The 15,992-nt window shown below is 40.1% G+C and overlaps 1 protein-coding gene across 1 annotated transcript; it reads right to left on the minus strand.

Moving 5' to 3' along the window:
• Positions 1 to 299: 299 nt before the first annotated feature.
• Positions 300 to 11,451, minus strand: LOC133612131 (uncharacterized). Its single transcript, XM_061969300.2, has 4 exons — positions 11,317 to 11,451; positions 11,036 to 11,235; positions 5,931 to 6,122; positions 300 to 1,608 (listed from the first exon to the last, which is right to left on the minus strand). The coding sequence occupies exons 2-4, from the start codon at positions 11,220 to 11,222 to the stop codon at positions 1,274 to 1,276; spliced, it is 714 nt and encodes a 237-aa protein (XP_061825284.1). The 5' UTR covers positions 11,223 to 11,235; positions 11,317 to 11,451; the 3' UTR covers positions 300 to 1,273.
• Positions 11,452 to 15,992: the final 4,541 nt, after the last annotated feature.

Below are 15,992 nucleotides of genomic sequence, written 5' to 3' on the forward strand. Positions count from 1 at the left end.
TATATATATATATATATATATATATATATATATATATATATATATATATATATATATATATATGGGCTTCACGGTGGCAGAGGGGTTAGTGCATCTGCCTCACAATACGAAGGTCCTGAGTAGTCTTGGGGTCAATCCCGGGCTCGGGATCTTTCTGTGTGGAGTTTGCATGTTCTCCCCGTGACTGCGTGGGTTCCCTCCGGGTACTCCGGTTTCCTCCCACCTCCAAAGACATGCACCTGGGGATAAGTTGATTGGCAACACTAAATTGGCCCTAGTGTGTGGATGTGAGTGTGAATGTTGTCTGTCTATCTGTGTTGGCCCTGCGATGAGGTGGCGACTTGTCCAGGGTGTACCCCGCCTTTCGCCCGATTGTAGCTGAGATAGGCTCCAGCGCCCCCCGCGACCCCAAAGGGAATAAGCGGTAGAAAATGGATGGAATATATATATGAAATACTTGACTATATATATATATATATATATATATATATATATATATATATATATATATATATATTTGAAATACTTGACTTGGTGAATTCTAGCTGTAAATATACTCCTCCCTTCTTAACCACGCCTCCGCCTCCAACCACGCCCCACCCCCCACCTCCCAAAATCGGAGGTCTCAAGGTTGGCAAGTAGGCCGATATTATCGGCCGATAAATGCGTTAAAATGTATTATCGGAAATTATCGGTATCGTTTTTTTTATTATCGGTATCGGTTTTTTTAGGTTTTTTTTATTAAATCAATATAAAAAAACACAAGATACACTTATAATTAGTGCACCAACCCAAAAAACCTATCTCCCCCATTTACACTCATTCACACAAAAGGGTTGTTTTTTTCTGTTATTAATATTCTGGTTCCTACATTATATATCAATATATAATACTCTGCAAGGGATACAGTCCGTAAGCACACATGCTTGTGTGTGCTGCTGGTCCACTAATAGTACAAACCTTTGACAGTTAATTTGACTAATTTTCATTAATTGCTAGTTTTTATGTAACTGTTTTTATATTGCTTTACTTTCTTTTTTATTCAAGAAAATGTTAATGTATTTATCTTATTTTATTAATTTTTTAAAAAAGTACCTTTTCTTCACCATACCTAGTTGTCCAAGTTAGGCATAATAATGTGTTAATTCCACGACTGCATATATCTGTTGATATCGGTATCGGTTGATATCGGAATCGGTAATTAAAGAGTTGGACAATATCGGAAATAAGCCATTATCGGACATCCCTAGTCCTTATGTTTGTATATTTCCCTCTAAGTCTGTGTGTTCATGTGAAGTTGTCCGGGTGCTGACATGAACCTCTTTGGCGCTAGTTTACTGTGACTGCGTGCAGGATGACAATAACCATCGCTGAAGCAGCGACTAGGCTGAGAAGTGACCCGCCATGACTGCACTGCTTTTTCCAGGTCTTCCAAAATGTCCGGCACGATCACTTGCTCAGCCACAAAGATGATCGTTTCCACAACTAATAGCAGGGTCCAGCCTAAAGCCCCGAACCAATAGGAGGAGCCCAAGGAGGAGAAATGCTGCTTGATTTCTTCCCTATGATGATAGGTGAATATTGACCAGCTGAGGAGGAAGAAGAAACCTGTATATGGAAGAGAACATCATTAAAACCAAGAGTTACACAAAAAAAGAAGGTCTTTAAGGCCTATTATTGAATGCCGAAAGCATTACAAAAGGGTTTTTATGCTAATGAACAAGAAAAATAAAAAGCCTATTTAAAAACATGCCACCCTTGAGGGTATGTAAATCAGTAGCTCATAAAAGTCTGCTTGTATTTGTAGTTTGAATTTAACCAAAACCAGCACAACAAAGGCTTAAAACATTAATTAAAAGCACATTTTAGGGTGTGCATGCTATATTTGAAAGGAACAAAACAATACAAGAACACTTTTGGACAGGTCCAGCATCAGGTGGATCAGCCTCTCTTTTCTTTCTTTCATTCTTTTCCTAACTGCAGTTCAGCATTCACAGTTCGATTACCACTCTCTGCTTTAAATTGTTAAAGGGGAACATTATCACCAGACCTATGTAAGCGTCAATATATACCTTGATGTTGCAGAAAAAAGACCATATATTTTTTTTACCGATTTCCGAACTCTAAATGGGTGAATTTTGGCGAATTAAACGCCTTTCTATTATTTGCTCTCGGAGCGATGACGTCACAACGTGACGTCACATCAGGAAGCAATCCGCCATTTTCTCAAACACCGAGTCAAATCTGTTCTGTTATTTTCCGTTTTTTCGACTGTTTTTCGTACCTTGGAGACATCATGCCTCGTCGGTGTGTTTTGTCGGAGGGTGTAACAACACGAACAGGGACGGATTCAAGTTGCACCAGTGGCCCAAAGATGCGAAAGTGGCAAGAAATTGAACGTTTGTTCCGCACACTTTACCGACGAAAGCTATGCTACGACAGAGATGGCAAGAATGTGTGGATATCCTGCGACACTCAAAGCAGATGCATTTCCAACGATAAAGTCAAAGAAATCTGCCGCCAGACCCCCATTGAATCTGCCGAAGTGTGTGAGCAATTCAGGGACAAAAAACCTCGGTAGCACGGCAAGCAATGGCGGCAGTTTGTTCCCGCAGACGAGCGAGCTAAACCCCCTGGATGTCTTGGCTCACACCGTCCCTTATGCCACCGAAGATGATCAAGAGAAGAATATCGACCCTAGCTTCCCTGGCCTGCTGACATCAACTCCAAAACTGGACAGATCAGCTTTCAGAAAAAGAGAGCGAATGAGGGTATGTCTACAGAATATATTAATTGATGAAAATTGGGCTGTCTGCACTCTCAAAGTGCATGTTGTTGCCAAATGTATTTCATATGCTGTAAACCTAGTTCATAGTTGTTAGTTTCCTTTAATGCCAAACAAACACATACCAATCGTTGGTTAGAAGGCGATCGTCGAATTCGTCCTCGCTTTCTCCCGTTTCGCTGGCTGTCGTGTCGTTTTCGCTTGCATACGGTTCAAACCGATATGGCTCAATAGCTTCAGTTTCTTCTTCAATTTCGTTTTCGCTACCTGCCTCCACACTACAACCATCCGTTTCAATACATGCGTAATCTGTTGAATCGCTTAAGCCGCTGAAATCCGAGTCTGAATCCGAGCTAATGTCGTTCTATGCGCCATGTTTGTTTGTGTTGGCATCACTATGTGACGTCACAGTAAAATGGACGTGTGTATATAACGATGGTTAAAATCAGGCACTTTGAAGCTTTTTTTAGGGATATTGCGTGATGGGTAAAATTTTGAAAAAAAATTCGAAAAATAAAATAAGCCACTGGGAACTGATTTTTAATGGTTTTAACCCTTCTGAAATTGTGATAATGTTCCCCTTTAAGATTTCGCTTTATGGTAATGAATAACAAAGCACCACCAGGTTCTTCTTGCTCGTGGGACTCCGGAGGCAGCGGACAGGGACCGACGGGCCAAGCGGTGTGCGGCTTCGGCGGTTCGCGGAGGCAAAAACTCGGGACATGGGAGGAATTCGGGGAAGCCATGGAAAACGACTTCCGGACGGCTTTGAAATGATTCTGGACCACCATCAGCCGCCTCAGAAGGGGGTAAGCAGTACACTGTCAACACCGTATATGGTGGGGGTGGTGTGCTGCTGACCTCTACTCAGGATGTTGTGGATCAGTGGAAGCTTTGTGTTTATAAGTGTTCAATAATGGGTAAAACCAGATCTCTCGAGGGGGTGTGTGCGACCCTTCGTATCGCGCATACACCAGTCTCAACGCCCGGGATACAACCTACCCGGAACAAATACCATTTAATAAAAACATTGCAACAATTGTAATAAAGAGGAGACTGTTTATTTGCTTCACAAATTAAAAGAACAGAACATTTTGAAGTGCATCGACGGTAGAAAATAAACTGAGATTTATTGAAGAAGGTAGCTAGGGAAACGTAAAATGCCGGCTTAATTGGAACTCCCCAATGAAATACGAATGAGATGAAAGTGTTATGTCTGCCATCTTTCAGATCTGGTAGTTCCGCCCTCCTCTGGGACCACCCTCTGCTTGTCTGTCTGCGCCAAAGTGTTCCTAATTATTGTCTGTCGGTGTCTGCCCAGGTGTTCCCTATCTTGGGTCATCACAAGCCCCATAAATATCCCCTCACTCTTGTCTTGTGCCAGTCTCGTCCCAACATTCTCATTCCTGATCAGCCTCGTAACCGTCAATAAAAACTATAAATTATCCACAGGTGTGATTGTCAGTGTTCTGTCCAGCCTCTCTTTTAAAGTCACCTGGAATCAGTGACGTGCGGTGAGGTTCATGGCTGGTGAGGCACTGACTTCATCACAGTCAGATTTACAAACATATGAACCCTAAATAGTATCTTATGATTGGCCGCAGTTAACGGGTTATGTTTAAAAGCTCATACCAGCATTCTTCCCTGCTTGGCACTCAGCATCAAGGGTTGGAATTGGGGGTTAAATCACCAAAAATGAATCCTGGGCGCGGCGCCGCTGCTGCCCACTGCTCCCCTCACCTCCCAGGGTGTGATCAAGGGGATGGGTCAAATGCAGAGGACAAATTTCACCACACCTAGTGTGTGTAACAATCATTGCTACTTTAACTTAACTTTAACTTTACACATACAAACTGTAGCACACAAAAAAGCACATTTAATTAAAAAAAACGTTATTATGGTCTTACCTTTACTTATAAATGAAGTCCATGCGCCGCTCCTTTTGAACAAAAGCATCGATAACTTGTTTATAAAAGTCTTCCTTATCTTTCTTCAGTTTTAAAAGTCTCTCTGTCTCGATGGAGATCTTCCTTTAATTATTACCTCCTGCTTCAATTGAAAGTCCAGTTTAGAAAACTGTTTTATTTTAGATATGTAATCCTCCATGTTAAAAGTCCAGGCGAGAGGAAAAAATAAACGATCGCTGCTAACTGTTGCTGCTTGTTGTCACTTCTTCTGCAGCCGAGTAGTCGCAAGAATGGTCGCTGGGATCACTATCGCCCTCTACCACCAGGAGGCGGGATTACTGCGAGCCTCAGCCAGTGCGTCTTTGCAGCCGTTTTATGATTGCTCAGCACAAGAAATACGTTACACATACAGTTGTTGACAAAATACACTGTACATTATATACCTCAGCTAACTAAACTATGGAAATGTATAATATAATTCATATAGCAATACGGTCTCACTGCACAGCAGGCTAGCAGTTAGCCGAGTCATTGCGCAATCAATGGTGAGGCTCAACTAGCTGGTGACTCACCGCAAGTCTCTTCTAAGTATTTGAATGGCAAATGTGAAAATTCAGCGATTTTGAATAAAAATAATCTAAAACTGGTGAAGTTAAATGGAAAATAACTTTATAGTATAATCACTGGATACATATAACAATTTAATATTTATTTATTTTTTTTACATTTTTTTTCTTTCCATGAATGCACGTGAGGCCACGCCTCACCTGCCTCCCCTGACTGCACGTCACTGCCTGGAATAGGCTTCATTTCATTCGTGATCATGAACATGATAAGCGGTAGAAATATACAAAATGAAGGCATGATAATCTGTAACAAAGATGGACTGAGTTACCTGGTTACGCGACACATTTTCATAGCCACTGGTTGCTCGGCAGTGGTAATAAAACCCAATAATAACTGTTTCATATGGCAATGGAAAAAATTGTTACATTGAAGTAACGTCCACAAGGTTACACTTGAATGACAAACGAGGGGCTGATGGTGCTGTGCTGCATACCAGGAAAGAAAAGTTACACAAAATGCAAAATAAATATGACAAATGACATTTGTATGTTAATTACCTTACAAATCAGTTATTACCTTAAAGTGCATTAGTGTGTACGTTGTACTTTAAAGGAACAAAGTAAGCACTAGAACCTCCTAAAACTAGATAGTCTTCTGTGGTCTGTGGTTACCTGTGGAGAACATGGTGAGGAGGAGCAAGGTCGTGGGGTAGAGTGCCTGGCCAACCATGAGGAGAGAGCGGGTGTTGGAGTAGGAGCGCACCGTCTTAGATGTCCAACAGAGAGCAAAGACCAGCGAGAGAGCCCCCGTGCTCAGGGCCAACAGGAAGGACAAAACCCCAAATACTCTCTCTGCTTCCAGGGCTGCGTCACAATGACAATGTCGCCACAGATAAGACAAATAAGTAAACATTGAGGGAGCTACAACGGAAAAAAGGCTGTTTTTGTCTTTGGTCTTGTCGATGGTATTTTTTCAGTGCATTTCAGTTTTTTGTGAAATAAAGAACATTGTCTGTTTAAACCAGGGGTGTCAGACCGGATCAGGCCCGCAAACAGGTTTTATCCGGCCCGTAGGATGAGTTTGCTAAGTATAAAAATTAACCTGAAATTTTTGATGAAACAGCTGTTCTAAATGTGTCCACTGGATGTCGCAATAGCAATTCTTTGTATCTTTGTAGATGATGCTACATATGTCCAAAATGAACCACATGATGCTAGTACATCAGTCGAGGGAAATGATCAAACTACATAAATAACATACTGTAATTTGATTTTGATATAATTTTTGTATCTAGATGGATTGAAAATTAACACCAATGACTTGACTGATGAACATTATCACATAATTTATTCAGTAAAAAATATAAATAATGACTATATATTATTAACCGCAACAGGTAATTATAAAAGAAAAAAAAACAACATTATGATTTGTACAATTTCAGAATGTGCTTGTTCTTATTTTAAACAAAGAAAACCTGAAGTTGTCTTTATTTTTAAGTTATCGCGCCGTGATTTTAACAATCCCGGTCCACTTGGGAGTAGATTTTTCTCCATGTGGCCCCCAATCTAAAATGAGTTTGACACCCCTGGTTTAAACTTAACAGTATTATAAATATACTATGTACAGTGGTGCCTCAATTTACAAGTATTTTGAGTTACGAGCCTCCCCGCTGCTCGTTGGCATAGCGATTGTCAGAATGAACCGTAAGATCCGCCTGAAAACATCCGACCTTAAAGGAAAACTGCACTTTTTTGGAATATAACCCATCATCCACAATACCTTTATGAGACAAGAACATACTTTCCCTTTTCTGTGCGTTCTAAATAGTAAAAAAAACTGCTGGTCAGAAGTGGCTAACAATGCAGCTGATAGGATTCATCTAAAAAAAACATCCGAAAACCACGCTCCATTTACATGCCGTGACCTGCATATTAACCAAGCTATAGCGAAATTGTTAATGTAAGAGATAACACCAAGGAACTATTTTTCTGGCTTTGTAACACATCGCCTTGCTCACATTGCTCCTCTGACCACAAACTACTGGCCAGCTACGAGATAGTTTGAGCTGCTAATAATGTTGGTTAAGACCTGCCAAAAATAAAGACGGAGCTTGAGTTGGTCCTGCCACTGCTGTATTGCCTTCGAGATTGTAAAAGTTAATGCTAGATTATAAATCATGCATCTCACCTGTGTAGTGGAAGGTTGTGGCACCAAGACGAGAAGTTGGTCAACTTGAAAATCCGCACACTACCAACTCGATACTATATGGCTCTTAACTTGGCTCAACTATTGCAAAATCATTCGAAAGCAGTTCGTGTCTGAGGAGTGAGGATTATTCTGAATTTAGCAGCTCAAAGTGAGCATACTGCTATACACACGCCGAAACAGGCGTTTTTTTCTCTCAAGGAATTGTGAAATAAAATCATGTCTTCATGAGTTCAACACTGTACTGAAGCCCAGAACAATCTACCCATTTCCCCAGTTTTAGTTAAGAGAAAAGGAAAGATTGGCCTGGCCCACTTGGATTCCTCTTTATGTTTGTGAACTTTATAGTCTATACATTTAGAGTGATGTGATAATCAAACACTGTAGGAGTCTAGAAAGAAAGAGTATGTAAGAGAATTGACACAGTGTGTACCTTCAGTGATGAATGATGAGCAGAGGCAGAGTTTTGAGTGTTTTCTTTAGCTTGCTTTCCATGTTTATGTACTCACTGTCCACTGTGTCCAGCTGCCTGAAAGCGGGTGACTCAACAGTAGAAATAGCCTATATGTCTTCTAGCACACACGCTGCAATGGCTCTATCAATGTTGTCCTGGCTAGCAGTCCCTCCGTTAAAATCCAGCCGCTGTGTGTCTCTCTTTACTAGCTTCGTCGAAGCATGTTGCGTTTGTAGGTGTTTCAGCAGATTTGAATTGCTGTTTTGGGCAGTAGATAGGATCTTTGATCCAAGACACAACTTACATTTAACTAAAATGTTATTTTCTTTGTGCTTGACAAAAGAAAAGTAGTGAGAATATCTCCATGTTAAGAAACTCGGCTTTGGCTATGCCATGTCTTGTTAGTAAACACAGACACGCCCTTAGCCCCACACACACACCCACACAGAGTGTGCGGCGCGCCTCTTCCTTGTGACACAGGAACATTCAGAAGGACGACACCGCAGCAATAAAACACACTCAGATCTTCTCAGTTTCTAGCCGTTTCTATATAAAAAAAAATAATGTAAAATAACGCAGTAACGCATCATGTAGTAACGGTAACTGAGTTACTGAATATAAAAAATAACGTGTTAGACTACTAGTTACCACCGAAAATAACGGCGTTACAGTAAGTCCCAACACTGATTGTAAGTCACTGTTTTATGTTCTTATTTGAGACTTTAAGCAATAATGCTACATGATAACACTGTCACAAAGTATGCCGTTTCAAAAGTGCGGTTCCCCTGTAATAGTTTTGAACTAGTTAACGACGTAACTTTATTTTCTAACCATTGAAATGGAGAAAGTAAGTGTGAAAGAGAGAGAGGGGAGAAGCGTCCAGATGCGGCTTGGGCTTTTTCATCAATGACCAAGAGGGCTTTGCAGATAGCGTTCCATTGACCAATCACGTATATTTTCGAAATCTACATCATATGATGTAATTTCCCATGCCATATTGGCAATTTTACATTGTGGTATGTTGTCAGGAGAAAAGCTTTGATAATAGATTATGGCTATTGTTTATTAGTAATATTTTGTAATATTTTCTATGTATGTGCGTTCACACAGACAGCAATGCTTGTTCTACAATGCAAGTCTTGTTTGCTCGAGGTCAGTTCCATACAACACAGTAAATCCAGTCTAGCCTTCAAAAAAAAAAGTATGCTAGTATATAACATGATACACCAAACGTTCTCTTTTTATAACCTTTCCCTTTTCCCTCACCCTAACCAACTCCTTACTTGGACTAATGTTCTTTGAATGGCTTAGTTAGTTCTCCGCAACCTGTCGGGACTGAAGATATTATTTATAACATTTGGACGGATGTTAAGAAGGGCTATGAAAATGGGACCCTCCGTCAGCACGAGAACACCCACTTACAGTTAGTGTTGTCCCGATACCAATATTTTGGTACCGGAACCAAAATTATTCCGATACTTTTCGGTACTTTTCTAAATAAAGGGGACCACAAAAAATGGCATTATTGGCTTTATTTTGACAAAATATCTTAGGGTACATTAAACATATGTTTGTTATTGAAAGTTTGTCCTTAAATAAAATAGTGCATATACAAGAAAACTTGTCTTTTATTAGTAAGTAAGCAAACAAAGGCTCCTAATTTAGTCTGCTGACATATACAGTAACATATTGTGTAATTTTCCATTCTATTATTTTGTCAAAATTATTAAGGACAAGTGGTAGAAAATGTATTATTAATCTACTTGTTCATTTACTGTTAATATCTGCTTACTTTCTTTTTTAACATGTTCTATCTACATTTCTGTTCAAATGTTATAATAACTTATTACTTATTGACATTAGTTTTGGACGATACCACACATTTGGGTATCAATCTGATACCAAGTCATTACAGGATCATACATTGGTCATATTCAAAGTCCTAATGTGTCCAGGGACATATTTCCTGAGTTTATAAACATGATATACATTTTTAAAAAACAAAAGAAGATGTTGTGATGCCAAAAAATATCGACGTAATCATAGTACTATCGACTAGATACGCTACTGTACTTCGTATCATTATAGTGGATGTTAGGTGTAGATCCACCCATGGCGTTTGTTTACATTTTGAAGCCGGTGAGCTACGGTGTGTCGTGAAACATGTTTAGTTATTCCTCGTCCTGCAGGGATGATACTTGTAAGAAACGTACTTTATTTGTCGCCATGGAGGCGAGGATTAGTGATTTAGAAGTAGCTAAAACACTGCCGACTGCAGCTGGACTTCAGCCGCTAGCTTGCTAGCCATGTCTTAAAGCACCTCTTCCTAAGGGTGTTTCAGTGTGATAACTTCACCTTTATCTTTAGTTTTTAAGCCAAAATGCGTCCATTCTCCCTTTTCTGTCTACACACTGTGTCTGCTTGTAAGTACTCCGTGATTGTGCACTGCGGGACATGCTCCTCTGCTCGTAAACCAGTAATGACACGACGTGACGACGACGGGGGCGTTGGCGGACCGGTACTTTTCAGTACCGAAAATTATTCAATAGTATCGCGGTACTATACTATACCATGAATTGATTTACGTGGACCCCGACTTAAACAAGTTGAAAAACTTATTCGGGTGTTACCATTTAGTGGTCAATTGTACGGAATATGTACCGAACTGTGCAATCTACTAATAAAAGTTTCAATCAATCAAAATTTTCAATCAATACTAATACCGGTATACCGTACAACCCTACTTACAGTATGCCTGCAGCTGGAAGATATTGAGGAAATAGGCCATGTCTTTCCTTTTCCCAGTCAGAATAAAATCAAGAACAAACTACTTCTCTTTGATAAATTCATATAAACTCACATTATTACAAATTATTATGGTACATGAAATGACAGCTGGCTAAATAAATGTCTCATTTCCACCAAATGTGAGCACTTAAGCAGGTAAAAAGAATGTACCTCGCTTGCACATCAACAAGCTCAAACTTGTTTACATATTCTAAAGAGGCAATACTGCAACCTCGCGGTCCAACTCTCTAAGCCTTACTCGCGGTAGAATGGGTATTTTTTTTCCGACAGTTGCATCATGAGTGAAATTTGTGACTCCATGCTCACCGTCAAAGGCCACACCGTCACTGCCTCGGTCATCCTTTGTGGTATTCCAGTCCCTCCAGAGTCCCTCATGCTTGAACCAGAATGGTGTCCAGACGGCGTAGGACACACACAGGCAACCACTTAGACCCACACAGGATTGTGCAAATCTGAAGCGACTAATTGTGTCTTTTAATTCTGGCAGCTTCATGTTCACAAAGCAGCTGAAAAGGGAGAAACATAGGTGAACTTTGCAGGCGGAGACACTCAAAGTAAACATTGTGCAATATTACCAAATGCCTTACCTTGTAACGATATTGGTCAGAACCAAAGCCAAATGAAATCATCGAACATTTCTTGATGCACTCTCACACTTTGCAGTGCTATCCCCCATATCTCCCTCTCAAATGTTAGTACTCCGCCTCCACTGCAGTGGAAACTCCCCCAGCTGTCGGATAGTTCTGTGGCATCTGTGGCCAACCATCTCTCTCACTGTGAAAATTAAAGTTGTAACAACAGCCATGTATGGGCTTGAGGAAGCACTTGTGCAACTAGGAGAGTAACTACAGTCGTGGTCAAAAGTTTACATACACTTGTAAAGAACATAATGTCATGGCTGTCTTGAGTTTCCAATAATTTCTACAACTCTTATTTTTTTGTGATAGAGTGATTGGAGCACATACTTGTTGGTCACAAAAAACATTCATGAAGTTTGGTTCTTTTATGAATGTATTATGGGTCTACTGAAAATGTGACCAAATCTGCTGGGTCAAAAGTATACATACAGCAATGTTAATATTTGGTTACAAGTCCCTTGAAAAGTTTCACTACAATAAGGCGCTTTTGGTAGCCATCCACAAGCTCACATCACATGGACAAAGATAAGACCTTCTAGAGGAAAGTTATGTGGGCAGATGAAACAAAAATTTAGCTGTTTGGCCACAATACCCAGCAATATGTTTGGAGGAGAAAAGCTGAGGCCTTTAATCCCAGGAACACCATGTCTACCATCAAGCATGGTGGTGGTAGTATTATGCTCTGGGCCTGTTTTGCTGCCAATGGAACTAGTGCTTTACAGAGAGTAAATGGGACAATGAAAAAGGAGGCTTACCTCCACATTCTTCAGGACGACCTAAAATCATCAGCCCGGAGGTTGGGTCTTGGGCGCAGTTGGGTGTTCCAACAGGACAATGACCCCAAACACACATCAAAAGTGGTAAAGGAATGGCTAAATCAGGCTAGAATTATGGTTTTAGAATGGCCTTCCCAAAGTACTGGCATAAACGTGTGGACAATGCTGAAGAAACAAGTACAAGTCAGAAAACCAACAAATTTAGCTGAACTGCACCAATTTTGTCAAGAGGCATACTTGCCAACCCTCCCGAATTTTCCTGGAGACTCCCGAATTTCAGTGCCTCTCCCGAAAATCTCCCGGGACAATCATTCTCCCGAATTTCTCCCGATTTCCAGCCGGACTTAAGGCACGCCCCCTCCAGGTCCGTGCGGACCTGAGTGAGAACAGCCTGTCGTCACGTCCGCTTGGTCAACCAAAAACTAACCACAGAACACTATTGTTCTGTGGTTACTTTTTGGTTGGCCAACGATTTACGTTGTATTGCGCACCCTGACGGCAAGTGTGGGAGTCGGTTCTGAAGTATGAAGTAAAGAGACGTAACTTCATCACCTCGCCTGGTTATTGACTCCAACCCAGAATATTACACTGCCCATACCTATGCTCTTTCAAAGGCCGTGCTACTGGCTGCAAAGCATTGCACTGTCAAATACAACAATGAGTAGAGAGGAGTGTTATGTGTGTATATGTGTAAATAAATGAACACTGAAATTCAAGTATTTATGTTATTTATATATATATATATATATATATATATATATATATATATATATATATATATATATATATATATATATGTATATATATATATATATAATAAAATGCATATATATATATATATATAGCTAGAATTCACTGAAAGTCAAGTATTTATTCTATTATATATATATATATATATATATATATATATATATATATATATATATATATATATATATATATAAGAAATACTTGAATTTCAGTGAATTCTAGCTATAAATATATATAACCCCGCCCCCCGGCCCCGCCCACCTCAACCCCCCCAAATCTCCCGAATTTGGAGGTCTCAAGGTTGGCAAGTATGTCAAGAGGAGTGGTCAAAAATTCAACCAGAAGCTTGTGGATGGCTACCAAAAGTGCCTTATTGCAGTGAAACTTGCCAAGGGACATGTAACCAAATATTAACATTGCTGTATGTATACTTTTGACCCAGCAGATTTGGTCACATTTTCAGTAGACCCATAATAAATTCATAAAAGATCCAAACTTCATGAATGTTTTTTGTGACCAACAAGAATGTGCTCCAATCACTCTATCACAAAAAAATAAGAGTTGGAGAAATTATTGGAAACTCAAGACAGCCATGACATTATGTTCTTTACAAGTGTATGTAAACTTTTGATCGTGACTGTACAGAGTAAGTAAAGAGAAATAATACTTTGACTTTGAAGAAGGCAGCTGTGCACATATTTGTGGGAGATAAAGAAACTGAGTAGGTGTCGGGTGGTACGAATGGACCATTACGTGTGGTAGAACAATAAGGAAAGCCCACTCTCGAGTATTGACAAAGACATTTCCTTGAACATCACGATGTTGTGCAACTACTGTAACTGCTTTCCCTTTCTGCACTGGAACTCCAGTTACAGCCCACGCAAAGTTTGAAAGATAAAGAAAAAAAACATACAGTAAGTTTATTGACATGCCTATTAGTTACATAGAAAAGTAGCTTTTTTTCGTAAACTGAATTTTGAAATAAACAAAAGCATGGACAAAATTATTGAGACACACCCCATGCTTAATCTCTTAATTAATCGATTTGGGCATGGATTAGAGCCCACAAGAGGATATATTAATTTGATCAAAACCTCTGCCCCAGTGCACAAAGCAATGTTCATGAAAGAATGGATGGATGACATTTGGAGGCCCTTCCAACAGGAGTGACCTCTCCCAAATGGACAAAAAAATCTACATTAACACTCTTAAACATCTTGGGAACAACTCTATTATTGTCCATGTTCCCCACTTTCAAAATGCATAAAGGGGCATATTCTCCCATGAGCTTAGGTGAAAAAAGCTGCACCGTGGCGCAGATTCTGACTGTGCAACATGTTCCCATTGGACTTGAATCTGTCACTGCACGCCTTCAACCAAAATGCACACTCTGGGTGGAGCAACCCTTAAACCATACTTGCCAACCCTCCCGGATTTTCCGGGAGACTCCCGAAATTCAGCGCCTCTCCCGAAAACCTCCCGGGACAAATTATCTCCCGAAAATCTCCCGAAATTCAGGCGGACTCAGGTCCGCTTTCCCACAATATAAACTGTGTGCCTGCCCAATCACGTTATAACTGTAGAATGATCGAAGGCGAGTTCTTGGTTCCTTATGTGGGTTTATTGTTAGGCAGTTTCATTAACGTCCTCCAAGCGCGGTAACAACACACAACAACAGCAGTCACGTTTTCGTCTACCGTAAAGCAGTTTGTCTGCCGTAAACACCAATGTTGTGACACTCTTAAACAGGACAATACTGCCATCTACTGTACATGCATATGTGACAATAACATCTAGGGCTTTTAGAGAGTGCAGTGCACAACTGCGCACACAACAAGGAGATGAAGCAGAATGCACTATCAGAGAGGGTGTTCAGCATGGTTAGAAAAATAGTGACAGAGAATAGAACAAGGATGGACAATTCAACCCTTAAATCAACAATGAGTAGATGAGTGTTATGTGTGTGTATAGGTGTAGATAAATGAACACTGAAATTCAAGTATTTCTCTTATTTATATATATATATTTATATATATATATATATATATATATATATATATATATATATATATATATATATATATATATATATATATATATATATATATATGTATGTTTGGGGAAAAAATCACAAGACTATTTCATCTCTACAGGCTTGTTTCATGAGGGGGGGTACCCTCAATCATCAGGAGATTTTAATGGGAGCATTCGCATACCATGGTTTATATAGGGCACAGAGTGGGTGGGTACAGGCTGGCCTAGGGGCGTGGTGATTGGCTCATGTGTTACCTAGGAGGTGTTTCCGTCTATGGCGGCATGTTGTTACAATTTCGCTGCGCTTGTTGAGGGATGACAGGTCTGGACGGTAAATAATAAACAGTTTCTCTTTCAAGCATAGGTTGCATATTTTATTACCACTATTGTAAGGTGTGCTGGATGCAAGAATTTGCCATGTTATTGAATATTCAACATTATTGTCTTTGAGGTCCCAAATGTGTTTGCTGAGTTCTGTGGTATTTCGCAGGTTTTTGTTCCTGAAAGAAGCCTTGTGATTGTTCCATCTGGTTTTGAATTCTCCCTCGGTTAATCCTACATATGTGTCGGATGTGTTAATGTCCTTGCGTATTACCTTAGATTGGTAGACAACTGATGTTTGTAAGCACCCCCCGTTGAGAGGGCAATCAGGTTTCTTTCGACAGTTACATCCTTTGTTGGTTTTGGAGTCGCTCTGTCTGGGGGCCGACGGCTCATTTGCAATTGTTTTGTTGTGGTTTGAGATGATTTGTCGTATATTGTTCATGCAGCTGTAGCTCAATTTAATGTTGTTCTTGTTGAATACTTTTCTTAGGGTGTTGTCTTTGGGAAAGTGTTTGTCAATCAGATTGAGGAATTTGTGTCCAATGTTCGTTGAGACGTTTTTGCTGTATGGGGGGTTGTACCAGATGATGTAGTTTCGTTTTCTGTTCTTTTTTGGCTGGTTTCCTGGCGTGGGTTCATAGGTGAGGGTGAAATTGTATCCGCTTTCATCAAGGGCTTTTTGGTACGGGGGGGTTGCTTGGTCAAATTCAGCTTTGCTAGATGACAGCATCGATAGCCTTT

This window comes from Nerophis lumbriciformis, linkage group LG10 (assembly GCF_033978685.3).
Source record: "Nerophis lumbriciformis linkage group LG10, RoL_Nlum_v2.1, whole genome shotgun sequence".
NCBI classification, from domain to species: domain Eukaryota; kingdom Metazoa; phylum Chordata; class Actinopteri; order Syngnathiformes; family Syngnathidae; genus Nerophis; species Nerophis lumbriciformis.

Coding starts and splice junctions, on each gene's coding strand:
- LOC133612131 (XM_061969300.2), bottom strand. CDS start 11,222: ATGAAGCTGCCAGAATTAAAAGACACAATTAGTCGCTTCAGATTTGCA. Junction 6,123..11,035: donor TGACGGTGTGGCCTTTGACG/GTGAGCATGGAG, acceptor ATTGTGACGCAG/CCCTGGAAGCAGAGAGAGTA. Junction 1,609..5,930: donor CCTCACCATGTTCTCCACAG/GTAACCACAGAC, acceptor TTCCATATACAG/GTTTCTTCTTCCTCCTCAGC.